General features: G+C 38.0%; 12 protein-coding genes across 15 annotated transcripts; 5 read left to right on the top strand and 7 right to left on the bottom strand.

Annotated features, from left to right (window-relative positions):
• Window positions 1-1,343: 1,343 nt before the first annotated feature.
• Window positions 1,344-5,309, bottom strand: LOC17884769. The gene is made up of 13 exons (XM_006292316.2): window positions 5,151-5,309; window positions 4,715-4,873; window positions 4,299-4,550; window positions 4,072-4,191; window positions 3,907-3,987; window positions 3,628-3,723; window positions 3,415-3,510; window positions 3,277-3,330; window positions 2,987-3,190; window positions 2,778-2,903; window positions 2,612-2,677; window positions 2,226-2,525; window positions 1,344-2,130 (listed from the first exon to the last, which is right to left on the bottom strand). Exons 1-13 carry the CDS (start codon window positions 5,211-5,213, stop codon window positions 1,657-1,659), a joined length of 2,091 nt encoding a protein of 696 aa, XP_006292378.1. The 5' UTR covers window positions 5,214-5,309; the 3' UTR covers window positions 1,344-1,656.
• Window positions 5,310-5,542: 233 nt separating this feature from the next.
• On the top strand, window positions 5,543-7,057 carry LOC17885824 (protein RTE1-HOMOLOG). 2 transcript variants are annotated; one of them, XM_006292193.2, is made up of 3 exons: window positions 5,543-5,671; window positions 6,084-6,380; window positions 6,465-7,057. In XM_006292193.2, the coding sequence occupies exons 2-3, from the start codon at window positions 6,114-6,116 to the stop codon at window positions 6,891-6,893; spliced, it is 696 nt and encodes a 231-aa protein (XP_006292255.1). In that variant the 5' UTR covers window positions 5,543-5,671; window positions 6,084-6,113; the 3' UTR covers window positions 6,894-7,057. The 2 variants fall into 2 exon arrangements, with proteins under 2 accessions (XP_006292255.1, XP_023638270.1); XM_023782502.1 differs by having other exon boundaries at window positions 6,079-6,380.
• A 162-nt stretch (window positions 7,058-7,219) lies between these two features.
• LOC17886288 (thioredoxin H1) lies at window positions 7,220-8,870 on the top strand. The gene is made up of 3 exons (XM_006292714.2): window positions 7,220-7,409; window positions 8,370-8,492; window positions 8,569-8,870. Exons 1-3 carry the CDS (start codon window positions 7,320-7,322, stop codon window positions 8,698-8,700), a joined length of 345 nt encoding a protein of 114 aa, XP_006292776.1. The 5' UTR covers window positions 7,220-7,319; the 3' UTR covers window positions 8,701-8,870.
• Window positions 8,871-9,395: 525 nt separating this feature from the next.
• Window positions 9,396-10,073, bottom strand: LOC17887488. The gene is made up of 3 exons (XM_006292498.2): window positions 10,038-10,073; window positions 9,875-9,950; window positions 9,396-9,792 (listed from the first exon to the last, which is right to left on the bottom strand). The coding sequence occupies exons 1-3, from the start codon at window positions 10,071-10,073 to the stop codon at window positions 9,473-9,475; spliced, it is 432 nt and encodes a 143-aa protein (XP_006292560.1). The 3' UTR covers window positions 9,396-9,472.
• A 582-nt stretch (window positions 10,074-10,655) lies between these two features.
• Window positions 10,656-12,173, top strand: LOC17887473. The gene is made up of 3 exons (XM_006291835.2): window positions 10,656-11,028; window positions 11,389-11,510; window positions 11,822-12,173. Exons 1-3 carry the CDS (start codon window positions 10,752-10,754, stop codon window positions 11,987-11,989), a joined length of 567 nt encoding a protein of 188 aa, XP_006291897.1. The 5' UTR covers window positions 10,656-10,751; the 3' UTR covers window positions 11,990-12,173.
• A 92-nt stretch (window positions 12,174-12,265) lies between these two features.
• LOC17885073 (epoxide hydrolase A) lies at window positions 12,266-13,751 on the top strand. Its single transcript, XM_006291348.2, has 4 exons — window positions 12,266-12,659; window positions 12,752-12,931; window positions 13,039-13,280; window positions 13,346-13,751. Exons 1-4 carry the CDS (start codon window positions 12,369-12,371, stop codon window positions 13,602-13,604), a joined length of 972 nt encoding a protein of 323 aa, XP_006291410.2. The 5' UTR covers window positions 12,266-12,368; the 3' UTR covers window positions 13,605-13,751.
• Window positions 13,752-13,941: 190 nt separating this feature from the next.
• On the bottom strand, window positions 13,942-15,601 carry LOC17886154 (peroxidase 36). The gene is made up of 4 exons (XM_006292936.2): window positions 15,290-15,601; window positions 14,995-15,186; window positions 14,745-14,910; window positions 13,942-14,522 (listed from the first exon to the last, which is right to left on the bottom strand). The coding sequence occupies exons 1-4, from the start codon at window positions 15,521-15,523 to the stop codon at window positions 14,104-14,106; spliced, it is 1,011 nt and encodes a 336-aa protein (XP_006292998.2). The 5' UTR covers window positions 15,524-15,601; the 3' UTR covers window positions 13,942-14,103.
• Window positions 15,602-15,927: 326 nt separating this feature from the next.
• LOC17887242 (dehydrin Xero 1) lies at window positions 15,928-17,206 on the bottom strand. Its single transcript, XM_006292428.2, has 2 exons — window positions 16,931-17,206; window positions 15,928-16,263 (listed from the first exon to the last, which is right to left on the bottom strand). The coding sequence occupies exons 1-2, from the start codon at window positions 17,084-17,086 to the stop codon at window positions 16,057-16,059; spliced, it is 363 nt and encodes a 120-aa protein (XP_006292490.1). The 5' UTR covers window positions 17,087-17,206; the 3' UTR covers window positions 15,928-16,056.
• Window positions 17,207-17,587: 381 nt separating this feature from the next.
• LOC17886950 (dehydrin Xero 2) lies at window positions 17,588-18,474 on the bottom strand. The gene has a single exon (XM_006291802.2). It carries the CDS (start codon window positions 18,380-18,382, stop codon window positions 17,768-17,770), a length of 615 nt encoding a protein of 204 aa, XP_006291864.1. The 5' UTR covers window positions 18,383-18,474; the 3' UTR covers window positions 17,588-17,767.
• Window positions 18,475-18,789: 315 nt separating this feature from the next.
• Window positions 18,790-20,691, top strand: LOC17886763 (thioredoxin domain-containing protein PLP3A). The gene is made up of 9 exons (XM_023782608.1): window positions 18,790-18,921; window positions 19,011-19,111; window positions 19,380-19,454; window positions 19,557-19,604; window positions 19,686-19,828; window positions 19,911-19,983; window positions 20,074-20,135; window positions 20,228-20,325; window positions 20,412-20,691. The coding sequence occupies exons 2-9, from the start codon at window positions 19,028-19,030 to the stop codon at window positions 20,519-20,521; spliced, it is 693 nt and encodes a 230-aa protein (XP_023638376.1). The 5' UTR covers window positions 18,790-18,921; window positions 19,011-19,027; the 3' UTR covers window positions 20,522-20,691.
• On the bottom strand, window positions 20,616-23,539 carry LOC17886715 (disease resistance RPP13-like protein 4). 2 transcript variants are annotated; one of them, XM_023782607.1, is made up of 2 exons: window positions 23,486-23,539; window positions 20,616-23,303 (listed from the first exon to the last, which is right to left on the bottom strand). In XM_023782607.1, the coding sequence occupies exon 2, from the start codon at window positions 23,286-23,288 to the stop codon at window positions 20,724-20,726; it is 2,565 nt and encodes an 854-aa protein (XP_023638375.1). In that variant the 5' UTR covers window positions 23,289-23,303; window positions 23,486-23,539; the 3' UTR covers window positions 20,616-20,723. The 2 variants fall into 2 exon arrangements, with proteins under 2 accessions (XP_023638375.1, XP_006290590.1); XM_006290528.2 differs by having other exon boundaries at window positions 20,616-23,297.
• Window positions 23,540-23,662: 123 nt separating this feature from the next.
• On the bottom strand, window positions 23,663-25,590 carry LOC17885705 (AAA-ATPase At3g50940). 2 transcript variants are annotated; one of them, XM_023782969.1, is made up of 4 exons: window positions 25,499-25,523; window positions 25,390-25,428; window positions 24,272-25,280; window positions 23,663-24,182 (listed from the first exon to the last, which is right to left on the bottom strand). In XM_023782969.1, exons 3-4 carry the CDS (start codon window positions 25,268-25,270, stop codon window positions 23,802-23,804), a joined length of 1,380 nt encoding a protein of 459 aa, XP_023638737.1. In that variant the 5' UTR covers window positions 25,271-25,280; window positions 25,390-25,428; window positions 25,499-25,523; the 3' UTR covers window positions 23,663-23,801. The 2 variants fall into 2 exon arrangements, with proteins under 2 accessions (XP_023638737.1, XP_006291089.1); XM_006291027.2 differs by lacking the exon at window positions 25,390-25,428 and having other exon boundaries at window positions 25,511-25,590.
• Between the last annotated feature and the right edge of the window lie 1,448 nt (window positions 25,591-27,038).

Genomic DNA, 27,038 nt, shown 5'->3' with positions numbered 1-27,038 from the left:
TAGTACGAACGTAGTTACGTACTATATGAATTATATTGGATTCGAAGATTTTCCCAATCTAAAAGATTGTATTAATTAAGTTTTAACCAAAAAAAAAAAGAGACAAAGTTGAGTTAAATTATGTTTTAAGATTTTCGTTTAATAATATACATACACATGCATACATACAAACGTTGGTAAATAGAGGCTTGTATTAATATTGATTAATTTTGGGAGTGGGTTAGGTTATAATTTCGTGAACTATGTGAAAATTGAGGTTTTGGTTCTCTCGGAAATTGAGTTTAATTTAGGAAGACATTTCATATGTAATAATGTAAAAAAGTTTAGGTTTTTTCCTATAATGTAAATGAAGGAATAATTTTAAAAGGGCCAAAAAGAAGAGAGAATGGAAATAGGGTAGTGCCCATATTAAGTGAGCTCGTGAACCTCTTTGCATGCTTTTATTAGAAATATGCTTTTCCCGTCACCTTCTACGTTCCTCTTACAATCTATTTTTTCCATATTTATTATTTTCATAACTAGTTCGTTTATAAATGTATATCAAAATAATGACATGTTTGCGTTTGACCCCAAAATAAAAATGAGACTTGCAATTATATTTGGATTTGAAGTTATATTTTGGTTTACATTATCTCGTAATTATTACAAAGTAAATCCAATCTCTAAGGCCCTAATTACAATGATTAGATTCACTGGCTATATAGTTTTGTTTAGGGTTTAAAACTAAAACACACATATGTACGAACATTAAACATGAAATTTTCTAATCTTAAGAAAATAGGAGTTTGTACATAATATGAGTTCATATGTATAAGGTTAAATCATAAAAGTAATGTTGATGAACTCATATGACATATGAACTATTTCCTCTATTTATAAACTTATCATTATATATATCCGTGAATATTCGATTGTCGTAGCAAGCATTTACATAAAGTTTGGTATGAAAGCAAAAACAAAAAGCAAATATTGGTGTAACTAAGAAAATGTTCTTACATTTTCTGAAAAAGTAAGTGTTTTTTTTCTTTCAATGTCTGATAGCAATATTTTGATGTATAACGAACGATGGCTTTGTAGCTTGGAGTAGTATTATTTATAGTATTTGTGTAAATCATTACGCCACTCATGCCTCCCACATTCCCCATTTGAGAATTGAGGAGTATATTATTAAAGACTAGCGTGGTCCAAAAATCTATAAATTTTTAACCACATCGCTGCATCAATTATTACTGGCAAGCTAAGCCTACTAATTTACTTAACCTATTTAGTTTTTGTTTAGAAATATATCGTATATTGTACGATGAGTCCCATGAATGTATGTTGAGGGAACAAATTAACATATATATTTCGAATAAAACCAAATTTGTCTTTCTTTTCAAGATTTCTTTTTAATTTAAATGTCACAACAGTTCCATTAAAACGTCAAAATTGAAAGAAAGATAAAGTCCTACACTCTTCTCTACCATGTTTACTTTGGATTCTACATAGTATAAAGTTATACAGCAGCTGAAACCAGGAAATAAGGCACTGTATCTACACCGGTATAATAACAGTTCCCTGTTTGGTTTCCCAAAACCGGTTCGGGTGAAGCGCTGCTAATGGGAACGGTCAGTTTAGCTTCCGTCGAGAGGAAGAAAACTCTTTATGAGGTTTCAATCAAAAGCTAGCTGAAGGTCGTGGCTTACCTTGAATGGAGTTTAAATGCTGTGTAACGAAAATAACTGCCATCACTACTAAGAGACATCCCACCAACGAACTGAAGAACAGAGCCCCTGGCTGTCTGGTTTGAACGAACCCGTAAATCCCATTTGATGTCATCACAATCACATCCGTTAGACCGTCGTTCGAGAAGTCATCAGTGACAAGTGCATGAGTTGGTTGAGACGGTAACTCAATGGAAGCCAGTACACTTCCTCCTGGGGAGATGATGACGGCTGCTTGATCTCCTCCCGCAAGGATCATAGGCTGGTTATCATGAATGCGCAACGAAAACGGTTTCAGGGTTGGGACCGCCGTCCCTGATTCAGTTAAACCCGATGGAGACGGGAGATTCGACCATGTAGCTTCTGTCTGAAGCTGCCATTGCCAGACTGCGTCGTGGCCGTGCACATCTGGCGTGTATGATGTCACCTGATACGGAGCAGCAATGAGCTATTATTAATCGAAATTAAAAAGTTCAAGTAATTAGGATATTGACTTAGCATATATAGAAGGTAAAAAAGTACCTCTCCACGGTTTGTCAAGAAGATTACATCTCCATGACTTCCTCTGCGATGTTTACGCCCGTCATCTCTGGGGATGAGAATGGGTGTTGCGATCTCCAGAGTAGAGGTGTCTCTTGCCTGGGCAAAGTGTCGTGAATAATCTCCATAGTGCAAGAAGTTGAATGGGGAGTGATGGCAGATCGAGACATTGAAGAGCTGTTCGCGGACGGGAACACCTGAGGTTGCCACAGCCCAGCAAGGCTTCAACACTTCCATTGATCCGCTCACTACAGTTCTCTCTCCAACATTGCCTCCGACAGTCTAAGGAGGACACACAATTTATGGCTGTTAAACTAAAGATTGAAGGCCAATGAACTGAAAGAAGCAGTAGTGTCTGATGTGTGTACCTGTACATGATCGAGAACACCATCTCCGTTTATGTCAGCGTGAAGTCCACCTTCAAGTAGAGAAAGCTGGAGATGGGAAGAATTTAAGTAAGCTGACAAAGTACAATATGGGTACGTGAAATAGTAAGCTTATTCATGATCTGAAGGAATAGCTACCAGGACCTACCTTGCAAAGAGTTCGACCAGTAGGCAAATGGATAGCTTCAATCCCTTCTTTTTGATGAGCCACAACAACATTAGGTACCCACCAAAGCTTTGTGTAATTAGTTATAGTCGGAATGTATTGCATACCCTGCATCAACATGTTGCTTTGCTATCATAAACAAATATTGGTATTCTTCATGTGGGTAGTTTATGTTTTATAAGAGCTTTCACCTTTTTGGGTTTTGCCGAGCCAGCATAGCGTGCAGCCTTCCCAATCAATTTTGGAATTTTTCTCGACAAGTCTTTACCAGCGGGTGTGTGTTCCTCAGGTTTGTGAAAGGGGTAAGCTGTAGACTTACCAGCCTGCTTCTTCAATGTTTTCCTCTTGTGTCGCCTGAAATGAGCAAGCTTCAATAATGTATCCTCACGTCGGTCCTGATGCAAAGACAACAATGTACTTTGAAACAGTTTTCTAAGCATATTACACTAACGAAGTACATAGTAAGAGGCATAAGACTTACCCAGTGATGGGGCATAACACTAAGAATTGATTCTCTAAATTCCCTGCACTCAAACTTCAGCCAATAGAAATCTCTTAAGAAAGTACGACAAGGTTAACTATATCGCTCAACAATCAATGAAAACCGAGTTAATTTTACCTCTCCCGGGTGACGACTATTTAGAGCATGCACATCAAGCTTGTAATTGTGTTGTGGAATTAACTGTGATGCATCTGAGGTGTGAGCTTCAACATCCTAGATGAGAAGAAAGAAAATATCTATCAATCTGACAGCCAAATTTGTTCCAGGTAAGAATGTCGTTAAGGAATAATGTAGAGAAAGAAATTAGCCAAAAAAAAATAAATAACTGACATCAGTCTTTTTACTCCATCGTAGAACGCCAGTCTTGCCAGCGAATGCATAGACAGAAAAGTGACGCAAGTTTATCGCTCCAGAATCTTCAGAGGCCTGAAATGAAGCTTAAAATTCTTCTAAACAGTCCAAACACAGTTCTTATGAAAAGTGGAATATGTATAACTACAGATGAATAGCTATTTCTTCATAAATGTTCAGTTCTAGAAAAATTGTGTACGGAAACAACAGATATACATAGCAAATAATCAGTCCAAGGAAGCAATCATGTAGCCGTACCTGTTTCTCAGTAGCACTTCTTCTGTGTTGCTCAGCATTTTTTGCTGTCATGCCAAGTTCCTCAAATGGATCCATGTGATTCTAAAACGAAAAGAAAAATTTATTGGTAATAAATATATGGAAGATAAATAGGAAATCAACAGAGGAAATTTTCCTCCTACATACATATGGCTGCATCTCCATCCGTCCACCAACAATAACCAAACCCGTATCACCATGCTTCAAAGTGTAATTGCTTATCGAAATTGCTATCTCCCTATGGTGTGCATTATGTGGGAAATCCTCCTGTCAATTCACCAGCAAAGGTAAGTAAAAGGAGAACTAATATTACTGAACCACGGCAAACTATATGAGGAACGTTAGACAAAGAATGAAGAAGATAAAAAAAAAACCTGCAGATTCGTTTCCCATAGCTTCTTCAGGTTGTGATCATAGCAGAGCACAGACCAACCTGAGGTAACAACGACCAAAACCTGCTTCTGTGGAGTTCCATCTTTATAGTACCTATCAATAACACCAGTGGCCATGGCCACAGCACGTCTCCCTGACGCAACTCGGATCTTGTCAGGCAAAAGGGAGATCTCTGTAAGAACCCGTGCTTCACTAAAACTCTCATCCACACGCCTAGAATGAGGCTCCAGGACCTACCAAACATCAACAGTTTCAGAACTTAATCCAACACATAAACAGCAAACCATAAAAGAGAATTGCATAGGCACTAAGCCTCACACCATTAACTGAAATCACAAAATGTTTACTTTAACAAAGTAAGACAATTGCAGAGATCAGAAGTAGCGAACAGTAATACCTGAATTTTTGCATCATTAGTAGCAACGAGAACCTCCTTCTTTCCATCACCATTAAGATCAGCCACAATAGGTGGTGGGAGACGATCAGCTTCGTATTTGACTGGGTACTCATCATACAAATGAAACCATGCTTCTTTGAACGCGAAATCACCCTCGTGCTGCAAATAACCAAGATTCAAGCCTCGCGTATATAAAGCACCAACAACGAAAAAAACCAATTTACATACGAATCGTTACACTATGATTCCATCTGAAAATTGCACAATCTAGCTAAAAACCCACCACTAATGGATTGAATTGGGAGTTGAAAATTAACCCACACAGGAAAATTCAAAGCTTTCTCTAGCAACGGGTCGATCAAGGGTTGTAGAAGTCGTATGCTATATAATTTGAGTTAAGAAAGAGTAAGAAGAAGACGACTAGTGTGTGAATCACCTGAAGAGTGAAGAATATAGCAAATCCAGAGAGCATCAAAATTGCCAAATCGCGTTTCCTCATCTTCGCCTAACCACGAGCAGATGTACGTATCAATGGCAGATTTGCATCAGTAGGTAGCAGCACCAATCTCCCCCAGAGCTAAAGAGAGAGAGAGAGAGAGAGAGCGATGAATGAATTGAGTCGAGAGCTTTCAAAACTACGTCGTATTAAAATATCAGACGTTTTTCGCATCTAAACAGCCTGCCGTTTTCGTGATAGTTGCCGAAACGTTATGTCGTTTATTTCCTCGCGAGGAGAGATACTATTACTATCCATGAAACGGTTAAGATATCCTCTGGTAGGATTTGTTTTAATGAGGAGCCAAACACATTTTTCAGCCATCATTCGTAATTTCGTATGATCGAGAGAGAAACAAAAATTCCCAGGAAAAAGGCAGTGATTCACTCTGCTACAGAAAAAACAAAATTCGTGAAGATTGTGTTAGATCCGATTTATCATCGTCTTCGTCGCTTGAACTGGTACGTGTTGATCTAGGCCTATGAGATTCTTCGATGTTGACTCGTTCCTAGTTTGATTGTGCATCTTCAATGGTGTTTATGTATTCGATTACTCGTCCGCCATTTTTCTAGGTGTTCATCGTCTAGTGTTTAATACTCGCGATTTGTAGAATTACGAAAATTGTTTTACTTAGCTTTCCTCGGTGGTGTTAGCTTTAATGTGTTGACATAGAAAACAATGAATTGATTTTTCACAAGATGAATTGCTATCTCGACTTCTATGCTGTGCAAGTATTGGGAACTCGTTTTGTTGGTATCTTTGTATAGGCCAGTATTGAGAACTTGTACTTGTCAAATCTCAGTGTTTTATTGAGTCTTACTTGCTTACTTACTTGGGGATCACTGGACATGTTGTTTTTTGCGGACAGAGAAGCGATTAATAGACCTCACCTGGAGTTTGATAATGGGAGAGACAGCTGCAGACTCAGAACATCGTATGATGATTGGTTTTGCAGATCCCATGAGGATTGATCCTAGAAGAGATCGGTTCCCTTGCTGCATTGTCTGGACACCTCTCCCTTTTATTTCGTGGCTGATTCCCTTCATTGGCCATGTGGGTATTTGTAGAGAAGACGGTGTCATCCTCGACTTTGCAGGACCTAATTTCGTTTGTGTTGATAATTTCGCCTTTGGAGCTGTTTGTCGATATATCCAAATCAACAACGAAAAGGTAGGTTTGCAAGAAGCTAGGCTTTCATGTTTTAACTTGCTGCAAACTAACAACTCTATTCACGTTGGACTTGGATTTAACCAGGAATCATCTCGTTCTTCTGGTTTCTGTATGGTCAATGGTGAAAACAGATATGAGGACAAAGAAGACAGTCATGAGAAAGAGCCAACATGGGATGATACACTAAGAAAAGGCACACAAGAGTACCAACATCATTCATATAACATATTAACATGCAACTGTCATTCCTTCGTTGCCAACAACCTAAACCGTCTAGCGGTAAGGTCAGGCGGGTGGAACGTGGTGAATCTCGCGGCACTTGTGTTCCTCAAGGGACGTTGGGTGAGCAAAGTGGCTGTAGTAAAGTCCCTTTTGCCTCCAGTCATAGTCTACACTCTAGGAATCTTACTCGGTGGTTGGAATTTCATAGCTGCCTGCTCGATTCTAGCGGTTTTGCTTATGGGTTGGTTCATCATGGGAACGTATTGTTTCAAGAAAATGATCCAGCTGTAGATTTGGATTGATCTAAGTATCTGGTTAGAGAGAGTTATGATGTCTTGAAGAAATGAGGGTTGAATGTGTGAACTTTTTGTCGGAAAGGGACGAACTTAGACTGTTGTCCAAATGATGTCTACAGAATGTTTTTACTCAACAATTTTCTCTTTTGTGTGTGTTAATTGTTACAAAGTATAAACTTGAGTGAAGAGAGTGGGAATATTTATGATTTGGATAAAGAAGGAAAGTAGCATATTGGTGGGTGTAATTATGAAAAACCAAATCACGCGTCGAGTAAAGGAGAAAGAGAAAAATATTGATGGCAGCAAAATGGTGACTCTACGGGCTATATTTGAAAGGTGAGACATGAGAGCATCATGCTAAGTACAGTAATTGAAACACACAGAAACAGAACAACAGAACAGAGAAAGAGAGATAGAAAAGATGGCTTCAGACGAGGGACAAGTGATTGCGTGCCACACCGTTGAGTCATGGAACGAGCAACTCCAGAAGGCTAATGATTCCAAAACTCTTGTACTCTTTCCTTCTCCCCAATTTCTTGATTTGATTTTGTTTTTTGTCAAGATGTGGATTGGTCTTTCTTTAAAAATAAAAATAAAAATAAAAAATCCTTGATTTTGATTTGTTTGGATTGTTTCTGCGTCTTTGCTCGTATCATAACGCAAGCAATGTAATGCGTTGAATCTTTGGATTTTAATTCATGCTTGATTTAACATTCTACAGAATATATATATACGTGCAATAACAATTGAAATCATTGTTATCTTCTTGAATTGAATTACCTTAGATATATAAGATTCTAGGGCTAGTATGGATGGATATCATAATGTATATATAGTGCAATCGATGTTAATGTTTCAAAGAAACAATATTTACCCTAAATATGGATGTAATGTAATGTTCTCAATTCTTATGATATGATATGTGTTGGATTTTCAAGTCCAAGCCAACTTTCTATTAGTATGATATTGTCTGCTTTGGGCCTATAACTCAAGCCCGCACGGATTTATTGGGCTCCTTCCCAAAAGGCCTCATACTAATTGGAGTTGGACTTGACTTATATATTATAAATATCTCTTTCTAATCTTCCGATGTGGGATATTGGTTTGTATTCCAATACTCCCCCTCAAACCAATATCCATTCCCCTAGGTCCACAATCTTGACCTAGGCTCTGATACCAATTGTTGGATTTTCAAGTCCAAGCCAACTTTCTATTAGTATGATATTGTCCGCTTTGGGCCTATAACTCAAGCCCGCACGGATTTATTGGGCTCCTTCCCAAAAGGCCTCATACTAATTGGAGTTGGACTTGATTTATATATTATAAATATCTCTTTCTAATCTTCCGATGTGGGATATTGGTTTGTATTCCAATAATATGTTCATTTGATTGAAGATCATTAATAGGTTGATACATCAGTGTAAATATGGTTTTTTCAATGAAATAATTCAAGACTGGTTGATTGTTGAAGGTGGTGGTTGATTTCACGGCTACTTGGTGTGGACCATGTCGTTTTATCGCTCCATTCTTTGCTGATTTGGCTAAGAAACTCCCCAATGTGCTATTCCTCAAGGTTGATATTGATGAATTGAAGGTAAAATTTTGCACCACAAAATTCCCCTTCTTCTTGAGATATTCGATCACAATCCTTCAATGTTTTGTTGGAACAGTCGGTGGCAAGTGATTGGGCGATAGAGGCGATGCCAACCTTCATGTTTTTGAAGGAAGGGAAGATTTTGGACAAAGTTGTTGGAGCCAAGAAAGATGAGCTTCAATCTACCATTGCCAAACACTTGGCTTAAGCTTTTCAGTCTAATGTCTTAAGATGTTGGATTAATTACTCTCTATTGTCTACTCTTGACGTGTTATAACTTGTTCCCCATTGTTATCTATGTTTCCGGACTAATCTCAGCACTTATCCTATATGGACTCTATCACGTGCTTCAACAAGATTTGGTTCCATTCGATATTACCTTTGATTTAAGATTCAAACAATTTAAATATTCATGAATCAAACAATTTAAAAGAGACAATTGAAGTTCTTTTCATACGATATTTTAGATTGCAAAAGGATGAAACATATCTTATTTATATACTAATAAATAATAAGAACGTTACGTTTCCGAGCAACTCAATCTGATAAATCTGTCTTATATCAGAATAGAGAATAAATCCCCTCCACCAAATCATTGAAAGATGCTACCGTATCAATTGTTTCATAAGCAAATATGGCAAACTTAACCAAAAATAATAATGCAAATTGCCGAAAAAAAAATAAAAAAATAATAGTGCAAACTTGAAACATTTCCATTAATCCATTATGTTATGGTTGTATAGGAACCCTAATGAACAACATTTGGGAATATCATCGGATTCATACAAAAACACAAACTAAACTTTAAACAGAGAAATTTCAAATCTCCTCTGATATAATTCTCTTCTGCTTGTAAAAGAGCAAAAAGAATAACCATCCCAAAAAAAAAAAAAAAATCGGATACAGGCATAAAACCCTAATATAGGTTTTTTTAAAAGGGGTATGCTCGATCTCGACATAAGTTATCATAAAAGCTCTAATTAATAATAACCGTAGTTATTATATCCTCCGGCAAATGGATATTGATGCTGATGGTAAGGTTGCATCCCTGAGGCAGGAGGATAGTACCCCGGCCAATAAGGCGTTGACTGGCCGAAGTATGATGCGTTTTGGTGATTGTTGTAAAAATTGTGATCATGATGATGATGATGATGGTACTGATGGTGCGTTCCGGTTCTCACAAAGGCCATTTCAGCATCTTTGCCTCTCTTTGAACCCATTAGTTTCAGTAGCTTTTTTGGATCGCCTTGACCCGTTACGTATGCCATTCCTTCGTCCACGTCTATCCAAAAATTCCCTCCTAAACCATTACAAATAAAAATGATATTGAGTCGATGATGAAGAACATTATACTAGTAAGAAAATATAGAAAAGGAACAAACCTTTGATTTTCTTGAGGATTTTTGTCATGCTCTTGTGCCATTCGGGAGAGTTAGTGTTCACTTTAAACCCACAAGTCTGCAAGAAAACATTAGAACATGTAACGAATAATCAGATGATAATATGAGAAACATATATTTCTGTGAGTAAAGATTGAAAACGGACAAGGGTTGTAGTTGTAGGACGACTTAATGAAAACATGTTTGGTATGTTGGTCACACCTTTTGCCAACTCGTGAAGGAAAAAAAGATGAAGTTGTTGTGTATGGAGAATGAACGAGAGTGGTGAACATATTTATATTAGTTTGAAGATGATATATAACTTGGATACAATCTTAATCTATTTTTAAAAGGTAACTATATCTATAAGAATTACAAAATGGTTCTATATATGGAATTGGTGTGTTAATGGTATGATATTTGCTTTCCTTATGTAGCACACTGATCCAAATTCTTCAATGGATATAAAATTACGACGCAGGTCTTTCTCTATAGCTCCATAATTACACTATAATTTTTAGACAGTAACATAATTTTCGCAAAAAAAAAAGTTAATGAGATTTGGAGAAAATGAAATCTGCACGATTTATTGATTTTATTGATTTATAGTCTTAAAACAGAATCGTATATTTTTGATGTGCGTGTACTGCGTCTTTGTTTTCGTTATCCCAATTGTAGAATCCTCTAACGCCACATTTCTGAGCCCAAGTATACTTTATAGGTCCATCAGGCCCACTAGTGTGTGAGTAAGGTCACTCAGGGTTTAGCGAAGAGTTCTTTGTTTCAACTCAAGTTTTCAACTTTGGTGAAATTTTCGAAGCTTGATCGGTAAATTCAGCAGCTTTTGGGTCGGAACCTGTTCGCTGATGCGTTGGTGAAAATGGGTTTCGGAGCAATCAGATCGATATTTCGTCCATTGTCGAGAACCTTGGTTTCGCGTGCCGCCGCTAACTACTCGTCTGCGCCATTCCTTGGGACGATTCCAGCTGCGAAGTCCGAGTTATGCTCCTTCTTCGGTGGATCGACGACTCATTTGAGGTTACCATGGATTCCATTGACCAACCATTTCCATAGCTTAAGCTTAACTGATACTCGGCTTCCGAAGAGACGACCCATGACTCATCCCAAGAAGAAAAGATCCAAATTGAAACCTCCAGGTTTGTCATTTTGTTTCAATGGCTTGGTTTGTACCGTAAAAATCGAATATTGATGGCTTATATGTGTATCATTTAAGCTTCATTTTTAGTCTGGGGTTGCAAAAATTGATGCTTTGTTTCTGCAATTGTAATGAGTTTGTTTGTGATTCAGAACGGAGTTAGTGTAATCTTTATAGGGGGTTTTGTTAATGCTGTTTGAAAACTTAGCCTTTCGTGGGTTTAGTGTTGATCTAGTGTGGTCTTAGTGGAAAGTGATTGTATTTATAGCTCCACTTGTGTTGTTACTGCAGAAATGATATAGCTAGAGATAATCTGTGTTCGGATTGTATAGATGAATAATTAGATTTGAGGAAAATGCAGGACCGTATGCATATGTTCAATATACACCTGGCCAGCCAATTTCTTCAAACAATCCTAATGAAGGCAGTGTGAAGAGAAGGAATGCGAAGAAGCGCATAGGGCAGCGTCGTGCCTTTATACTGGTAAGTCTGATGTGCTTTGTAGTTTGATTTAAGAAATTAGAGAGCTTTTTGATAGTTGCATTCGCATAGCTTGACATACTTGGGTGAAATATCTGTTGAGAATCCATAGATTGTACACACGAGAAAAAGTTTGAAAGATGAGAATTCAAAAGTAACTTATGGGAAAATAAAAAGGCTGTATCTCTCTTAGCTTCTCTGTTTTGTTTCCATTTCCTGGCAAAACAATCTGCAATGTTTCTTATTTTTAGATGTCTTCTAAGAGAAAGATTTCGGTTACTAATAAGATGGAGTGTTCGTGAATGTTTTCACAGTCTGAGAAAAAGAAGAGGCAAGCGCTGGTGCAAGAGGCAAAGAGAAAGAAGAGAATCAAGCAAGTGGAACGTAAGATGGCTGCTGTCGCAAGAGACCGAGCTTGGGCTGAAAGACTGACCGAACTTCAGCAGCTCGAAGAAGATAAGAAGAAGTCAATTTCTTCTTGAGATTGCTTTCATTAGATCAAACAAAGAAATAATCCCAAATAACAATCTCTTTTCTTGTCTTGAGTTAGAATTACTCTTCTTTGTTGTGTTTAGCGTGTGTTCTCTTAAGAGTTAACTCGCCCTTGTCTTTTCTACAAACTTTGTCGACAGAACTGAGAGTTACTTTACGTTTCTGTTCTTTATATTCAGTCATGTTTTTCTTGTTTCATGAACTTGGCTGATGAAACTGAGTCAGGACAAGTGACCGCCACGTGTAACCTAACTAGAGGCCTGGTCTCATTCGCCGCCACGAGACGTGTACATTCATTTCTCAACTCTTGTAATAAAGTCTTCCACCTTGGTCGCTGATTTTTCTTCTCTCTCACAACTATCAAGAATCATGACGAGCTCTGTTAGAGAGAAGAAGATCAAGACCAACGGGATTTGGTTAAACGTTGCTGAGAAAGTAGACAAAGAAGGGCCTTTGGTTCTGTTACTTCATGGCTTCCCTGAGACATGGTTCTCGTGGCGTCACCAGATCGATTTCTTGTCAAGCAAAGGTTACCACGTGGTCGCTCCAGATCTCAGAGGCTACGCCGAATCCGACTCTCCTCCTAGCCACGAGTCTTACACTGTGAGCCACCTCGTCGGTGATGTCATCGGTTTGCTCGACCACTACGGCACTGCTCAGGTGAAAAGTGATCTTCTTGAGTATCCAACTTTTTAGATTTAGATAGATATAGATTTCTGGAAAAGAAGAGTTCACATTTTTTACTATTGTAGGCTTTTGTGGCAGGGCATGATTGGGGAGCGATCATAGGTTGGTGTCTGTGCTTGTTTAGACCAGACCGAGTCAAAGGTTTCATAAGTCTCTCTGTTCCATATACTCCAAGAGATCCAAAACTCAAACCTTCAGATTTTTTGAAAAGTTTTGGAGATGGGTTATACATGTCTCAGTTTCAGGTAAAACCAAAACTTACTTTCAAGATTTATGATGTTAGTATTATGCTGTTAGCATTATGGTATTCATATTCTCGTCCTTAATTCGATTTCTGTTCGGTTTTTAAAAGAAACCTGGAAGAGCTGAGGCTGCATTTGCCAAGCATGATTGCTTGACGGTAATGAAGAAGTTCTTACTGATGACAAGAACAGACTACTTAGTGGCTCCTCCTGATACAGAGATCATAGATCATCTTGAGATACCATCGACTATACCAGATTGGATAACCGAAGAAGAGATTCAAGTGTATGCAGACAAGTTTCAAAGATCTGGATTCACAGGCCCTTTGAATTACTACAGAGCTATGGATCTGTAAGTTGTTCACAACTTTATCTAGAGTCTTTGTCGTACATAGTATTGAAATGTGAAATTTACAGGAATTGGGAGATATTGGCTCCATGGCAAGACTCCAAAATCGTCGTTCCTACTAAGTTTATAGTGGGAAACAAAGATATCGGAAACGAAGGACCCAATGGAACAATGGAGTATGTAAAAGGAGAGATTTTCAAGAGTGTTGTACCTAACCTTGAGATTGTTGTTATTGAGGATGGTCATCATTTTATCCAGCAGGAGAAGTCTCAACTAGTCTCTCAAGAGATTCTCTCCTTCTTAAACAAGTTAAGCAAAACAGAGTGAACTCATGCCGTTCTATAGAAGAACCATGATGTTCTCTATTCCTCAAGTAAACTACTAATAATGTGTATCGAAGAATGAAACCTGAGTTTTACTATCTCAGCAATAATAATGGTTCTTAAAGTATTATAGATTGTCTAAGCATTTTCACTGTGCTTCTTTGAAGAAATTTATGAAAGAAGATGAAGCAAGCGTGTTAAATTTACTCGAAACTCAACTTGTCAAAAAAAAAATTTTAAAATGCAATTGGTTCGTGTGAGCTTTAAAATTCGAATATGAAATCGTACCTAATGGAGTTGTAACGTCAAAAAATCATTGTTGAGAATAGGAACATTCCAAATTCATTAGCAAACTTTAGTCGCAACAAAAATTGATATGTATTTGGGTAAACCATATACTACAATCACCAAACTCATAATTAATGTAATGACAAAATAAAAATAAATTAACACAAATCAAGAACGTTAATATTACTTTAAAATATCCAAATAATGAAACTCACTCAAAAATCATGATTAACCCTCCGGCAGATTCTCCGGATCTCACCACTAGTCCCCGTCAACGGTGAGATGTTTCCCATCTTCACAATCGACCTCGCGAACTGCTCAAAGAAGGCTTCCTCATTCTCCGCGTAGAACTTGACCATCTCCATGGTTTCACTGCTTTGCGTGAACAAAATCTCATCAGAGTTTAAGAGTCCTCTAAAGTTCACCAAGTTCTTGAAGTAGTAATTGTCAAACTTATTCGGCGTCACGTAGTCAAGATTAAAGAGGTTTTGGTCCTCGCCCGAAATCGGACATCCCTGCTGCAACATGTATGCGTAGTTTTGGTTCAAAGTCTGGTCGGGATCGTTGTTTCCAGAATGGTTGTATAACCTTTGTCGGAAATTTAAGCACCTCGAATTTCCTATCGTGTGACTCCCTTACATTTGAAACCATGCTTATTAGTTTTAGAATTGATAGGTAAATTTTATTAATGTATTAGCTTAAAACTTTATATCTTAAGAAGAATTATTAGAGATAATTAAGTTAACTTCTTGAACATCCAATCACAATCACACATCGTTGTTTAAAACGTTTATTCGTTCCTTTAATTATTAAAATGAATGGCTTCAAGAACAAATGTAAACTTAATATGATATACCTAAGAGGGCAACAAGATCGGTGAGATCGAGTCCTTGAACGTTGAACATGTTAACAAGTGTCTGTAACGTGGAGTCGGGAGTAGGAATGTTCTCCATGGAACCACTCAAGCTTGCTTCTCTTGCATCTCTTCTTCCAAGATATACTTCCCAAGTCGGTCCACCACACTGTATATAATTACAATATTACCGAGTGTTTGTTACAATTAATTACGCACAATTGTAATGACTATGTTAGGAGGACTGGCTTACAATTACAATGGAGTCTCTAGCAACGAGAGCCAAGATATCAGCGCAAGAAACTGTTTCAGGACATTCGTTTTCCAAAGCAAACTTGATCTCGTCAATGACTTCGAAACCTCTAGCAGAGTCTCGATTCGAAATTGATCGTTTCTCGCTTTCTATGGTTCCACTACTGTCCAAAAGGAGGGAAGCATCACATCCCTGCGCCAACCAAAGTATGTATATGTTAGGACTTAACATTTCTCCTAAACTTTATGTCAAACATTGTATATTCGAAGAATAGAGAGTTTAGATTTTGTCAAACATTGACGAAACAGTCATGGAAATGGAGCCTAAGCATTGAGGCAGCCATGCGAGGGTCAATGGCGTATGCTTTGGCGACGAAAGATTGAACGATGGCTTGTGCGTTCGGACAGGAGTTGTCGTAAAACCAAGGGGAGAGAGATCCCGCGCCCGTGCTTTGATGTGTTCGATAACACATACAAAGAGGAAACAGCGCAGCAAGTGAGATTCGAGCGAGAACCATTGACTTCACCATATCTGTATAAATTGGGAATCTAGTGATGATGAATGCATGGTTGAAAAATTTATAGACGAAGGTGTGGCAAGTACGATTGTTACGCACGTCAACTCAGATTTTAATGTGTTAGATGGAATAGATTTAACTGCGAGTGTTGGTTTGGATATTAGGTTCGGTACATCTATATATAGTTTCCATATTTCTCGTTCATTTTGATATTCCTTAGTGTTGGGAATAGAAAACGTCAATGTCCTTTTGTTATTTTAAAGGGAAAGATGTCGACAAAAAACGTGAATCGGCCCGTGTGCTAACATTACCTTAATTTGCATCACTTGTAAAAACTGAAGGCTTGAGCCATAAATGATACGAAAAGGAGAGGTTTATGTCTTTACTCCATTCAACGACCATAGGCGTAACGGCCCTTGATTAAGGAAAAAACTACGTCATATTATTTGTGGCTGGTAAGAGCCACTCAGCCACACCAAAATATTATTTATGCATTACATATATGGTACTACAACATACGCAAACAAGTTTGGTAAAACGTGAATCTAATGATGACTACCCGGAAGCTTCTCTTTGATCTTTTCCACCATGCCTTTCTTCTCGTGGTGAACGGTGGTGCCGGTATCATTGGCCGTGGTGGTGGAACCTAAAGAAGTCTTGTCGGACTCGTGATGATGACCCGGCAGCTTTTCTTTAATCTTCTCGGTTAATCCCTTCTTCTTCCTCCTCCTTCCACCTAGTCCATCGTCCTCCTAATTCATGCATGCACACACAGTCACACACACACACACACACACACACACATGTTACATTAGTAGAACATCGTGCCAAAAGAAAAGCTATAAGTTTTTGCAAATTTATTATTATACACGTATGTATTTTGATATAAGTGAAAGTATAAGGCCTCAAGCCCACAACGGGAAAACAAGTATAGCCCAAATACCTTGTAATATTGAAAGTTATTCTCACCAGCAAAAGACGACAAAGGAGCAAAAAGAACATAACTCTTCTCTGCAAGACAAAGACACAAATATGCAGAGTGTAAGGAAGGTGAAGACGTCACTCCCAGCTGGTTCTCCGACAATTGTACTATCAAACCGGTTTGGTCCTATTGTTGCAGAGAAGAGTTCTGTTATTTTTGCTCCTTTGTCGTCTTTTGCTGGTGAGAAGAACTTTCAATATTACAAGGTATTTGGGCTATATTTGTTTTCCCGTTGTGGGCTTGAGGTCTTATACTTTCAATAAGCAACACACATATAATCTCTATCCTTTTTGAAATTAATCTAAAATATGTTTCCTAGCTAATTGTATCCAAGCAGCTGAAGTCAAATTAAATGAAACAATAATATATTTTGGGGATATAGGAAAAGTACATTAAATATTGCAAAAGAAATTGCGGAAACACACAAGTATACGTACCGAGCTGGAGCTAGAGCTACTTCCAGAACGATGAAGCACGCCACTCAAACCACCACCTTCAGCTATGACCGGAGCTGCGGTGGTGGCTGGATTTCCGAATTGGTCAAGCTGTTGGTGAGTCTGCTGAGCTCCGGACTGGTTTTGGTAAGACTCCATTTTCCTCTTACAATCCAATATTAAACTTTGTTTAGCTATTGCCTTTAGACAAAACTATATATCAATCCAAACTCTGATCAAACGCTTTTGAATGATTATTTCTCAGAGTGCCTTAGCTTTGTATAGAGATCATAATCACACACATATTTAAAAATCATTTATGTTGATTTAGAGTGACACACGTGGCGATTACGTAAGACGTTGGTAGTGTGGTTAGTTGGACACATGTCCGTTAGTAATCCACACCGCTTTTAATTAAATATCCGCAAAATAGCTTATTTGGGCTTTATGGGCCTAAAACGAAAACCCGAATAAATAATACATTTACTGCCCAAGTAAACGCCGCTTGTGTTTCCACTTTCCAGTAAAAAACTAAACTAAAAACTCATACCCAATTTGAGAGCTTCACGTTCACATTACCTAAATGTCATGAGTAGTCTATTTGTATCCACTTTACAGTAGATACAGTTCAAAGGAGATATAGAAAGCTAAAACAAACAATAAACGAAACCAAAAGTGGAAACTTATATAATAATTCAACGAACCGATCACTTACATACACGCATAACGCGCTTTATTCAAAAGCCACATACCATCATATATTGTAGGAATACGTAATAATACAACACAGATACTGAAATATTCTTGAAACAACTTGTTAATTAGAACGATTCTAGTTAATTAGTGACTACCAGGAAGCTTCTCTTTGATCTTGTCCATCGTACTCTTTTTCTCGTGGTGATGAACAACACCACCAGTATTACCATAACTCGTAGTGGTTCCAGTTCCATGATGACCAGGCAACTGCTCTTTAATTTTTTCTGCTATACCTTTCTTCTCGTGGTGAACGACACCAGTGTTTGTAGCACCACCATAGCCCGTGTTAGTCCCCTGATTACCTGGTAGTTTCTCCATAATCTTTTCCGTCATGCCTTTTTTCTCGTGGTGGTGAACGCCGCCAGTGTTACCATAACCAGTTTGGTGTGACCCATGATGGCCTGGCAGCTGCTCCATAACCTTCTCCGTCATCCCTTTATTCTCGTGGTGAACACCGCCAGTGGTAGTAGCACCATAAGCAGTGTTGGCTCCGGTCTGATGAGGTGCATGACCTGGGAGCTTCTCCATTATCTTCTCCGTCATGCCCTTCTTCTCGTGGTGAACACCGCCGGTGGTAGTAGCACCATAGCCAGTGCTGGCTCCGGTTTGACGAGGTGCATGATGACCTGGGAGCTTCTCCATGATTTTCTCCGTCATTCCCTTCTTTTGCACTCCGGATTGGTTCTGGTAAGAATCCATTTTCTTTCTTTGAATCTAAAATAAAACTTTGTAACTTATTTCTTGCCTTTAGAAAACTTAAAGACTTTGATCGATGAAGATTAATGAGCTCGTGAATGATACTTTTATAGAACCCCAGTTTTCATTTTTGGATAGGAATCAATCATCATACAGTATTAGATATTTTACTCAATACGTGTTGGCCGACATAACAAAAGTTGTAGTAAACTCAAATCCGTATTGATTAAGATTGACACATGGCAGGTAAGACGTCGGTGTAGTAGTGGTTAACGACCGACGTAAAAAAATAGCAGGCTTTATGGGCTTTTAGATTTGGATGGCCCATTATTAATTCATATTTTTCTCCAACACCAAACGTTGTCGTTTGATTTTTGTATCCCAGATTTATTGGTCATCTTTTGTTTTTTGGGATTTTTTTATTTTTTTTTGTCCGCTCCAGATTTGAAATTGTTAGTAAAAATTAAAAAAGCTTTGATTTCGATTTTGATTTCTCAAAGCTGTGTTTTTTTCTTCTTCACATCAGGAAGGAATTTGAAAAGGTATGATCTTGGACCTTCAATCTTCTATCTCTGAATCCAATTTTTTCTTTTTCTTTTAGCTGACGTCTCTCGTGTTGTGAGTTTTTCAGATTTTTGGTGCTAAAAGATGGATCCGGATGCAGTCAAATCGACCCTTTCGAATCTAGCATTCGGAAATGTAATGGCGGCAGCTGCGAGAAATTATCAAAAGGTATATATTTTTCCTATTTTGAGATTGTTCGATTACGTTTAATTGTTTTCAGCATATGCTTTGGTAAGTGTTTTTCATTTCGTATATGCTATCACAGAAATGATTGAGCTATGTTACAAGTTAACCATTGTTGAAATGGTCAATGGTGTTGTTTGATGTCTGTAAAGGTGATAGACTTTGATTAGTTATGGATGTTTTTGGCTGTGTAGATTACCTTTGAGGAGTATTTTTTATGTTTTTGATGACTCTTCTTTATACGGATTTGTAGGAAGTTCTTGCAAATGAGAAAGCTCAGGGATCAAATCCTGTTAATGAAGAGGTTGATCTTGATGAACTTATGGATGTAAGTGCAATGTTTGCTTGTTGTACTGTTTTATATTGTTTCGGTGTTTGAGTTTTTTAAGCTTCTGTCTCTACGGTAGACTTATTTGTTTATGTTCTGCAGGATCCAGAGCTAGAAAGATTGCACGCAGATAGGATTGCAGCACTAAAGGTTATAACTTTGGCATCGTATTGTATAATCAGTTGTGCAGCTATTGCTATGTACTAAGCCTTGAAAATTCTATCTTGATAGAGAGAAGTTGAGAAGAGAGAAGCGTTTAAAAGACAAGGACATGGTGAATATCGAGAGGTAAGCGAAGGAGACTTTTTGGGTGAAGTCACCAGGAGTGAGAAAGTGATATGTCATTTCTACCACAAGGAATTTTACCGGTGCAAGTAAGATATCACATCAGCTTAGTTTTTGTTCGTCTTCTGATATGTGAGCTCGTAACCAAAGATATGCACTGCATTATTGTAGGATTATGGACAAGCATCTGAAAACTCTTGCGCCTAGACATGTGGACACAAAGTTCATTAAAGTTGACGCAGAGGTTAGTGAAATACTTGATTAAAGTTAGAAAAAGGAAACGGCTTTTCCACAATCCTTTGCTGAAGTTATTGCTTGACTAATGTAAATGCAGAATGCTCCTTTCTTTGTCACGAAGCTTGCAATAAAGACTTTGCCTTGTGTTGTGCTTTTCAGGTTTCGGCTCTTTCTATTCACTCTTACATACAAGGTTTGTTGTTAGATGTATGTGTATGCTGATAAAGTTCGAGTTTCTTTATCATTCTTAGTAAGGGAATAGCGATGGATAGGCTAGTTGGTTTCCAGGATCTGGGCACCAAGGACGATTTCACCACGAATAAACTAGAGAACGTTCTAGTTAAAAAGGGTATGAAGAAACCTTGCACCCGTTTTTCTTTGATAATTACAGCTCAGTTAGAGAATTGTTGCTTAAAAACTGCAAATCTATAACAGGAATGCTCAGCAAGAAGAAGAAAGAGGAAGATGATGAAGATGCGGAGTATCAAGAGAGCATACGGCGGTCTGTCAGGTCTTCAGAGAATCTGGACTCTGATTCTGACTGAACAAGCAGTTGATATCAAAAATTTCCCATTGATGTAGCCTCTGTTTTGCCTTTTTGCTCTGTTTTTATGTTTATTAGAAAAGAAAATTTCGATGTGAAATCCAAACGTTCAAATGCTGCATTACATTGTATCACTTATATGTAATACACTACCAAATTGTCGCTGATTAATAAACATTGATTTAGTTGCTTAAAACATGCCATCAGGTTCTGTGCGGTGGTGTTTTCGTCCACAATCCGCCTCTAAAGCCAACATCTTCGATCGGGAAAGACTCTAGCTCTGGACACCAGTTTGCGTTCACGCTCCTAAGGTATGGCATTGACCGTTGGAGAACATCCCAGTCCATGTCTAGGTCCGACAATGAACTTAACATCAAACCTTCGATTCTCCAGTGAGTATTCTCATTTCCCCAAAATCGTTCATGCATTTTCACCAGATTACCTGAGCATATTGACATGTACCTCAACATCGGAAGCTTGTGAGGACTCAACCACAATGGACTCGACTTTCCAGGATAGAATTGTAGAGAAAGCTCATGGAGCTGGTGTGGAGGAGTAAGCGCATCTATTTTGGTTATGAGATCATCGCCGTAGCTATCGTAGCAGGTGATAGAAATGGACATAAGCTTGCTTAGGTTTGTCAAACAATCAAGCTCTTCATCTTCGATCTGATCTCCACGAGTCAGAGAAAGACCAAGTTTTCGGAGGTTTGTGAGATTTCTTACCTCACTGAGCTTGCACCCATTGTTGGACCTGGCTGGCTTAAATCCCAACAATACTTCAAGTTTCACTAGACTTCCGATACCCTTGGGGAAGCACTCAAGTGATCCACAATTCGTCATGTCAAGCACCAGGAGTTTCTTGAACAAGACAATGCAAGGTGGAAGTTGTTTCAGATTCTGACAGTAGCTTGCGTCTAGAATCTGAAGATTGTGAAGATCTTCCATGGAACGAGGAAACTGGATCAACGGATGTGTGTTGCTCAAACTAAGACATGCCAAGTGTTGAAGGCTTGCAATTTCATCCAAAATCTCAGACAGAGGAGCATCAAATATTGATTTTGAGATATCAAGAACCCGAAGATATTTGCAATCTGTGAATTTCTTAGCTAAGTCTGAGTTGAGCTTGTTCACTTCACCTGTCTTAGTTGTTGACACTACGCCTCTCAGCTTATGATTAACTTTGATCTGCTTCTCATCAAAGTTTCCACTAATACCAAGGTGGCGACAGTTGAGGCCTTCCAGGTTAGAGAACGAATCATTTTTCGCTATATCAATCACCAAATCACGAACCATGTCATGAATCTTGCAAGTGATGATGGTTCCGCTATAGGTTTTGTCAACAACTTCTATTAGACACCTGTTTGTGAGCCCTGAAAAGCAGTCTTCTCCAGATTCAGTTGCAGATTTTCCGTTTCTCCACATGACAAAACCTTCTCCAATCCATCCGTGTACAAGCTGTTGTTTTGGTATAACACAGTCTTCTGGATAGAGCGAAAGCGTGAGAAAGCAAGATTTAAGATGGGAAGGTAGTTCGTCGTAACTCAGTTGCAGAGAAGACATCACATTGTCTGTTTCGGAATTGTTTCCTTTTAGTTCATCCTGAAAATGCTCTGCAATTCGTCTCCATTCATGATAGACATGGTCTTTGCACAGAAGCAACCCACCAACCGCTTTAATTGTCAAAGGCAAGCCTTTGCATTTTGTTACAATCTCGTTTCCGACATCCTCTAGCTCGGGCCGCTCACAAGTACCGTTATTTGCTGCAAATGCCACCTTACAAAACAGCAACCAACTGTTATCAGGACTGAGGAGCTGTGGACGGTGAGTCTTGTCTCTTGCCTGAACCTTTACAGCAACAGATTCTGACCTTGTTGTCACGATGACGCTACCACCTTGTCCTCTAGGCAGTCCTTGGTAGATCTTATCCCACCAACTCAAGTTCTTATCCCATACATCGTCCATAACAATCAAGTACTTTTTTCCCAAAAGATACTGCTGGATTTTTCTCAGCAATGTTCCAAGATCATCTCCAACACTCGCGTCCCCCAAGTTCCGCAATATGCTTCTCATGATCTGCTCTTCGGTAAAAGTCTGGGACACAGATACCCATATCCTTCTTTCGAAACGATGTTCGATCTCTTTGTCATTGAACACTTCTTGAGCAATCGTAGTTTTACCTAGCCCTCCCATCCCCACAAAGGCCATTATCAATAGCTCGCTCTCGTTTGATCGAAAGAGCCATTCCTTGATTTTTCTTTTATCTCCTTCCAGACCAACCACTTGAGTATGATCATACACTGGAGAGCTCCACCGATCAGTTCCATTATCTCTTCCAACATTACTCGGCGTTCTGAATTTGAAATAAGGCTCAGCTTTATTCTTTATCGATGTTATCCTCTCATTGATCTCTTTCAAACGTTTGCTTTTCTTGTACTGCAACGAAACCCGGGCAGGATACAACCGCGAAAGCCATGCGTTGGAGGACCTTTGCTCGTTCCCATCATCATCCTCATCCCCATCCGCAAGCTGACAATCTACGAGTATGTCCTCAGCTTCATAAACCAACTCTCGTAAATCCGCCAAGAGTGTACGCAACAGTTCATTAGTTCTCTTCTTCCTCTCTGCATCCTTGAGAAAAGACTGCATATATTGCAACTCATCTCGCAACTCTCTTAAATGCTTTTGGTATTCCGATATGGTTCGGCCTTTTTCTTCGAGGATGTTGAAAGCTTTCTCTAGACACACTGTTACAACAGCGTCCACCATCTCAGAACCCTGCAACTTTAAGAAATATCTCTGATTGGTAAAAAAATATTCCAAGCAATAATTCAATCGGTTATGTTTATCATTAGATCGATATTTCTTAAAATCAACCAACCAGAGTTTCTCAGCAAGTAGAATCCTAGAAAATTGAAATGAATCTAACCAAAGTAAAGTCTATCTCATGGTAAGAGAACACTTACAAGGAATTTGACTTAGCTGATGAGAATCTGAAGCTCCTGATCTTTGGATCTTTTTAAGAACCTTTATCGAAATTGAAGTCAACGGTTTAATAATTATAAGTCAACAGTCAACCAAACTCGTTTTCTTTTTATTTTTGTCGGAGATAGGATTTAGTTGATAAAAATTCAATCAATCACTGACCTCATAAAATAATATCATCCATAACTTGTTTTTATCATAGTGTTAAACAAATAAATAAGAAGACAATAGTAATAATTATTGTTAACATGAAAAAAATAAAAGAACTACTCAAAATTTAATTGTAAGTTTTTAAAATTATTGTTTGTGGTCTTTAGCTTCATCATTTACAGCTTTCTTGGCGTTTAAGAATTCAACCAGTCCTTGGAGAACCTTATCCACAGAGTCACTCCTCATCAACTGTTCAGCTACTTCAGCTGGTGTAACTTGTACTTCTCGGATCATTTCCTCAATGTGCTCGAAAGTTATATGATCTTCAATATCGAGATAATTTGAAGCCAAAACCTTAAAAGCAGCTGGTGTGCAATACGACATGTGAATGTGCATGTCCATACGTCCTGGCCTCAACAGTGCTGGATCCAATTTTTCTCTGTAGTTAGTTGTGAACACTATGATCCGCTCGTTACCACAACTTGACCATAGTCCGTCTACAAAATTCAATAGACCAGAGAGTGTGACCTGAAAAAATGACCAAACAAAACACTATTAGTTATGAGTTTAGGCTAAGAAGCAAGACATACTGATAGTGAATCCAAAAAATGCATCACCGCTTTATATGGGGTATTGTTGTTTTCCTCATCACTAGTGCGATCCTTGAACTCGATTGAACAATCTATATCTTCCACAACTAGAATGGAACGATTTGCAGTAGACATAAGTAACGCGCGGAGCTCAGCATTGCTTTTAAGTGATGTGAAGTCTAAGTCATATATATCAAAGTTAAGATGATTAGCTATCGCTGCGATCAAGCTTGATTTTCCAGTACCGGGTGGACCATACAACAAATACCCTCTCTTCCAAGCTTTTCCCACCCTCTCGTAAAAGCCTTTCCGCTTTACGAATCTCTCGAGATCTTCCACCAAGTTTTTCTTCACCTCGGGATCCATGGCGAGAGTGCGAAACGTAGAAGGATGGTCGAGAGTCACAGAGGTCCACTGGTCAGAGTAAGAATCAACAGTGAAGATCTTCAAAGTCTTACACTTTTGTTTCATTAGAGCAGCTTGTTCCACAACAAACGGTAAGTAGGATTCAAGAACCACGTTCTTGAACTTCTTTCGGAAACTGAGCTCGTAAGTACGCACTTCTGATTTCAAAGTGGAGTTGAGATCCCGCGGGTTACGAAAATCCTTTTTATCGACATGGTGACATACAAGGATCCAACTGAGCTTGACGCCATCAAAAGAATCCACAACTTCCTCATCACGCTCAACAGTGACATTATAGTTGCTCTGTTTCTCATGCTTGTTCACTTTGATTCTTCTAGTGGAATCAGACATCTTGGTGGCGAGGTAAGCCTCGGCAGCCTCAAACACTTGATTGTGTTCATAACCTCCAAATTCTTCAATTACTGCAGTCATCTGAAAAGAGAAGTAGCTGAAGAATCTGCGAAAGCCGTAAGAGATAAACTCGTGAACCTCTCCTGGCATGTAATCTTGAACCACTGATCGTGCTAGCATTGCGGCTGCAGCCACCGATGCAACCGTCGTCAGAGCTGTTTTGGCGGTGGCTAGATGAGATTCACTAGAGGACGAAGCAGAGGAGCTCATTTCCTTCAATCTTTTAGAAGTTGCAAAAGAAAAAAAAAAATCAGAACCACTAACAAGAAAAACTAACCAAACCTAAAAGAAAAAGATTGTGATAATGATGATGAAGTTAAAAGGTTTACGTGGTAATAAATCTGATTCAATTGATCAACCGATGTTATCTATGATGATGAATAAAAGTGAAATTCTAACAAAAAGAAGAAAAAAAAAAAAAAATGTTTTGAGCCGTACAAGAGTACGCACCTTTGATTGATACCAGCACTTCTGCGATCACTGAACTTTCACGAACCCTCTGAAATTTAGGGGTGAATGTGATTTATTGTATTTAGTTTGTTTGGGTTGAAGATGATAAATGTGAATCTAATTGTGTAAGTGGGCCAACATTTACGGCCCATTTAGTAAACATAGTCGCAAATCGCAATTATGACTTTATAATTTTATAAAACCACATGCAATTTTTTTGGGTTGAAATGTTAAATATATTAATCAACCAAAAAATGAAAGAATGGTTTTTACATACATTTAACATGTGCAATTTTTTTTGGGTTCAAATGTACACAATTAGATTACACAAGAAAGAAAAATATGTCAATTAGTAAAATATAATCTGAGAGAATATTTTAACTGTTAAGTTTGAGTAGAAAATGTGGGGTATTGTTGGTGTATATAACACATCTCGTGAGTAACGTACGTGGTCATGTACGTATGTGTTGTTTCTAAAAGCAACGATTGATTAAGAGATGCATCTATTGGTTAACATCTATTGGTTAACACCTCTTGGTTAACACCTCTTGGTTGCACCTCTTGGTTTAATATAAGTAGAAGTCACGTTGTTGAGAACAAGAAACAGAGACAGAAAACCAATACAAGAGAGATAGTGAGATTAACAATACAAAAGAGATATTTATAAGAGAAAGAGAGGTTGAGATTGATTCTAATCCTCCTCTTCTCTTAAACAATTTCTGAGAGTTTCAAAGTAAAGTTTGCAAGGGTCTTTGTAAGGTGTTAATACAAAGATCGATAGTTGGATCCTCAAGATAGACGCTCACGTAACTACATACACCAGAGTAGGGGCGAAATTCTGTCTTAGGAGATTGCTAAAGCAAGCCTCTATCATTCTACAATTTGTTTAAAGTTTCAAGAAGAAGAAGAAATCATCAAGTAAGTTTTGTGTTCTTACATAATTTATTCTCTTTATTATTTCAGTTTCTTAAACTTTAAAGAGAGTAGACGTATTTATTACGTAAGTTTGATTTGCATCTATATTCTAGAAACAACATTAACACAATTAGATTACAAAAGAAAGAAAATTATATGTAAGCAGTACTTTTGACATACTTCTTACATTTCACTAGATTCGGACCCGCGCTACAGCGCGGGGGAAATAATTACATATATATAACTTTTAACGGATTAGAATATGTTACATTTTAATTTTGTTAGAGTGCAGTCGATTACGCTAAATCATATATTTGTATAATAAGTTTAAATAAAATAATAAAGGAAAAACCGAGTAAATAATCATGTACTGAGTTTTGATACAACTAAAAACACGGTGAAAGTTTAACAACACGAAATAATATTTGTCGATAAATTATTCATTTTTACCATTTTTGTAGTAAAAGTACGAATATACGTAAAAATTACATATTTACAATATATTTTTTGAAAGTCCAACCCGTAACAGAATTTATTTCGTAAAAAACATTATTTGTAACTCACTTTATCATTATAATTGTGATTTTAACAAACTACCCGTGAATTATCTAAA

The sequence above is a fragment of the Capsella rubella genome, unplaced genomic scaffold (genome assembly GCF_000375325.1).
Source record: "Capsella rubella cultivar Monte Gargano unplaced genomic scaffold, Caprub1_0 scaffold_5, whole genome shotgun sequence".
In the NCBI taxonomy this organism is placed as follows: Eukaryota; Viridiplantae; Streptophyta; class Magnoliopsida; order Brassicales; family Brassicaceae; genus Capsella; species Capsella rubella.
Note: the sequence above shows the minus strand (reverse complement) of the source record. Positions and strands in the feature narration are given on the sequence as shown.

What these genes read in the sequence shown, in the direction of transcription:
- LOC17884769 (XM_006292316.2), bottom strand. Translation starts at nt 5,213, where the DNA reads ATGAGGAAACGCGATTTGGCAATTTTGATGCTCTCTGGATTTGCTATA. An exon ending in GAAGTGCTACTGAGAAACAG is followed by an intron (nt 3,724 to 3,906) that starts GTACGGCTACAT and finishes GCTTCATTTCAG; the next exon opens with GCCTCTGAAGATTCTGGAGC. An exon ending in GTGTTATGCCCCATCACTGG is followed by an intron (nt 3,191 to 3,276) that starts GTAAGTCTTATG and finishes TCTTTGCATCAG; the next exon opens with GACCGACGTGAGGATACATT.
- LOC17885824 (XM_006292193.2), top strand. Translation starts at nt 6,114, where the DNA reads ATGGGAGAGACAGCTGCAGACTCAGAACATCGTATGATGATTGGTTTT. An exon ending in TCCAAATCAACAACGAAAAG is followed by an intron (nt 6,381 to 6,464) that starts GTAGGTTTGCAA and finishes GGATTTAACCAG; the next exon opens with GAATCATCTCGTTCTTCTGG.
- LOC17886288 (XM_006292714.2), top strand. Translation starts at nt 7,320, where the DNA reads ATGGCTTCAGACGAGGGACAAGTGATTGCGTGCCACACCGTTGAGTCA. An exon ending in CTAATGATTCCAAAACTCTT is followed by an intron (nt 7,410 to 8,369) that starts GTACTCTTTCCT and finishes TGATTGTTGAAG; the next exon opens with GTGGTGGTTGATTTCACGGC. An exon ending in TTGATATTGATGAATTGAAG is followed by an intron (nt 8,493 to 8,568) that starts GTAAAATTTTGC and finishes TTGTTGGAACAG; the next exon opens with TCGGTGGCAAGTGATTGGGC.
- LOC17887488 (XM_006292498.2), bottom strand. Translation starts at nt 10,073, where the DNA reads ATGTTTTCATTAAGTCGTCCTACAACTACAACCCTT. An exon ending in GTCCTACAACTACAACCCTT is followed by an intron (nt 9,951 to 10,037) that starts GTCCGTTTTCAA and finishes GTTTTCTTGCAG; the next exon opens with ACTTGTGGGTTTAAAGTGAA. An exon ending in AATCCTCAAGAAAATCAAAG is followed by an intron (nt 9,793 to 9,874) that starts GTTTGTTCCTTT and finishes GTAATGGTTTAG; the next exon opens with GAGGGAATTTTTGGATAGAC.
- LOC17887473 (XM_006291835.2), top strand. Translation starts at nt 10,752, where the DNA reads ATGGGTTTCGGAGCAATCAGATCGATATTTCGTCCATTGTCGAGAACC. An exon ending in ATCCAAATTGAAACCTCCAG is followed by an intron (nt 11,029 to 11,388) that starts GTTTGTCATTTT and finishes AGGAAAATGCAG; the next exon opens with GACCGTATGCATATGTTCAA. An exon ending in AGCGTCGTGCCTTTATACTG is followed by an intron (nt 11,511 to 11,821) that starts GTAAGTCTGATG and finishes ATGTTTTCACAG; the next exon opens with TCTGAGAAAAAGAAGAGGCA.
- LOC17885073 (XM_006291348.2), top strand. Translation starts at nt 12,369, where the DNA reads ATGACGAGCTCTGTTAGAGAGAAGAAGATCAAGACCAACGGGATTTGG. An exon ending in ACCACTACGGCACTGCTCAG is followed by an intron (nt 12,660 to 12,751) that starts GTGAAAAGTGAT and finishes TTACTATTGTAG; the next exon opens with GCTTTTGTGGCAGGGCATGA. An exon ending in TACTACAGAGCTATGGATCT is followed by an intron (nt 13,281 to 13,345) that starts GTAAGTTGTTCA and finishes TGAAATTTACAG; the next exon opens with GAATTGGGAGATATTGGCTC.
- LOC17886154 (XM_006292936.2), bottom strand. Translation starts at nt 15,523, where the DNA reads ATGGTGAAGTCAATGGTTCTCGCTCGAATCTCACTTGCTGCGCTGTTT. An exon ending in TCCATGACTGTTTCGTCAAT is followed by an intron (nt 15,187 to 15,289) that starts GTTTGACAAAAT and finishes TGGTTGGCGCAG; the next exon opens with GGATGTGATGCTTCCCTCCT. An exon ending in CTAGAGACTCCATTGTAATT is followed by an intron (nt 14,911 to 14,994) that starts GTAAGCCAGTCC and finishes AATTATATACAG; the next exon opens with TGTGGTGGACCGACTTGGGA.
- LOC17887242 (XM_006292428.2), bottom strand. Translation starts at nt 17,086, where the DNA reads ATGGAGTCTTACCAAAACCAGTCCGGAGCTCAGCAGACTCACCAACAG. An exon ending in GTAGCTCTAGCTCCAGCTCG is followed by an intron (nt 16,264 to 16,930) that starts GTACGTATACTT and finishes TGCATGAATTAG; the next exon opens with GAGGACGATGGACTAGGTGG.
- LOC17886950 (XM_006291802.2), bottom strand. Translation starts at nt 18,382, where the DNA reads ATGGATTCTTACCAGAACCAATCCGGAGTGCAAAAGAAGGGAATGACG.
- LOC17886763 (XM_023782608.1), top strand. Translation starts at nt 19,028, where the DNA reads ATGGATCCGGATGCAGTCAAATCGACCCTTTCGAATCTAGCATTCGGA. An exon ending in CCTTGTGTTGTGCTTTTCAG is followed by an intron (nt 20,136 to 20,227) that starts GTTTCGGCTCTT and finishes TATCATTCTTAG; the next exon opens with TAAGGGAATAGCGATGGATA. An exon ending in GAACGTTCTAGTTAAAAAGG is followed by an intron (nt 20,326 to 20,411) that starts GTATGAAGAAAC and finishes AATCTATAACAG; the next exon opens with GAATGCTCAGCAAGAAGAAG.
- LOC17886715 (XM_023782607.1), bottom strand. Translation starts at nt 23,288, where the DNA reads ATGGTGGACGCTGTTGTAACAGTGTGTCTAGAGAAAGCTTTCAACATC.
- LOC17885705 (XM_006291027.2), bottom strand. Translation starts at nt 25,270, where the DNA reads ATGAGCTCCTCTGCTTCGTCCTCTAGTGAATCTCATCTAGCCACCGCC. An exon ending in ACAATACCCCATATAAAGCG is followed by an intron (nt 24,183 to 24,271) that starts GTGATGCATTTT and finishes TCATTTTTTCAG; the next exon opens with GTCACACTCTCTGGTCTATT.